This window comes from Daktulosphaira vitifoliae, unplaced genomic scaffold (assembly GCF_025091365.1).
Source record: "Daktulosphaira vitifoliae isolate Bord-2020 unplaced genomic scaffold, ASM2509136v1 Scaffold_2515, whole genome shotgun sequence".
Classification (NCBI taxonomy): domain Eukaryota; kingdom Metazoa; phylum Arthropoda; class Insecta; order Hemiptera; family Phylloxeridae; genus Daktulosphaira; species Daktulosphaira vitifoliae.
The window spans coordinates 1-1,336 of record NW_026102075.1 but is presented as its reverse complement, the minus strand read 5'-3'; the positions used below and the strand labels follow the sequence as shown (position 1 = coordinate 1,336).

The window sequence follows — 1,336 nt, the reverse complement described above, 5'->3', positions numbered from 1 at the left end:
ATTAAAATTTCTTTATAACATTTTATTACCTCAGATATTGTATTTCGTAGATATGTTTTGATTCTTTTGAGAGATGAAAAAATTTGATGCTGAAGATATAGGAAGCGTAGCAAAATTTGAAATAATTTATTTATGTCTGGATATATATCTGCATTACACAACTTTAGTGCATCGATAGAATTCTTTGGTTTAATTTCCAATTTTTTAAGTTTCCTCTGACATAATTGGAATTCATCTACTAACGAATTATTACCGTTTAAGACTTCTTCGTAAAATTCAGCCAATTTTTTAAATTCTTCTATTGTAGAAATTTCGTCAAATAGACAGTGAAAACTTGATAAAATAACAACATGATCAAGAAATCTAAACTTAAATTGACTTATAAAAGAGTCTAAGAATGGAATAAAAACTGATATGCGAAAATAGTCTTCAGGATTATTAGTTTGCACATTTATTCTATGTACTTGTTTTTTACTAATTCTTAAAATACTCATTGTCACATTAAATTTGTCAGCAATTTTCTCGGCAGCTGAAAAAATTTCTTTAAAATTTTTCTGTGCGTACTTTCTATAATCCTCCAACTCGGTCAAAGTATCTTGAGTTAAATCCATAGCTAATTTTAAATCAATATCAATTTTTTGAAACTGTTTTGACAGTGGAAGTCCTAATCCAAATACTTTGGAAATAGTAACTAACGTAATTATGAATTCCGGTTGGAGGATTGTAATTTGGAATGCCCATGCTTGATTCGACGTGTCTGCATTATCCCACTCACAAATTTCGTCAAGGGCATCTAGTACACACTCAAAAAGTTCTAAAAAATCACTAATTGAATGATATCGTTCGATCCATCTAGTTTCACAGTTTTTTTTAACGACTTTTTAGAAATATTATTTTCTGTATTTTCAATAACTTCTGACAGCACAGATTATCTTTTTAGAAACACAAAAAAGTCTCTCAATTTTCCTACTGTCCCCATGCAATTGCGTATTTGAGAAGCATAACAAGATACCGATACAGCAAGATTTAAGGAATGTGCAGAGCAATGTACGTATACAGCTAAAGGATGTTTTATTTTTACATAAGCTTGTACTCCATTAAACTTCCCGGCTATTGCTGCTGCAACATCATATCCCTGACCCCGGAGATATTGTGTATCTATACCAAATGTTTTGAGATTGTCAAGAAAAAGTCGTGATCAGGGCCGGATTTAGACTTTTGGATGCCCGGGGCAAATTTTTTTTTGAGGCCCCTTACAGTAAAATAATAAAAAAATACTCATTATCGACGTAGTTAAGGATAAAAGTTTTAAAATTTCCAAATTTGCACTTTATAA

The 1,336-nt window shown here is 30.7% G+C and overlaps 1 protein-coding gene across 1 annotated transcript; it reads right to left on the bottom strand.

The window, feature by feature from the left end:
- Nucleotides 1-29: 29 nt before the first annotated feature.
- Nucleotides 30-881, bottom strand: LOC126909952 (52 kDa repressor of the inhibitor of the protein kinase-like; the record flags this gene model as incomplete). Its single annotated transcript, XM_050692357.1, has 1 exon — nt 30-881. A coding segment is annotated over one exon (852 nt), but the record flags the coding sequence as incomplete, so codon positions are not given.
- Nucleotides 882-1,336: the final 455 nt, after the last annotated feature.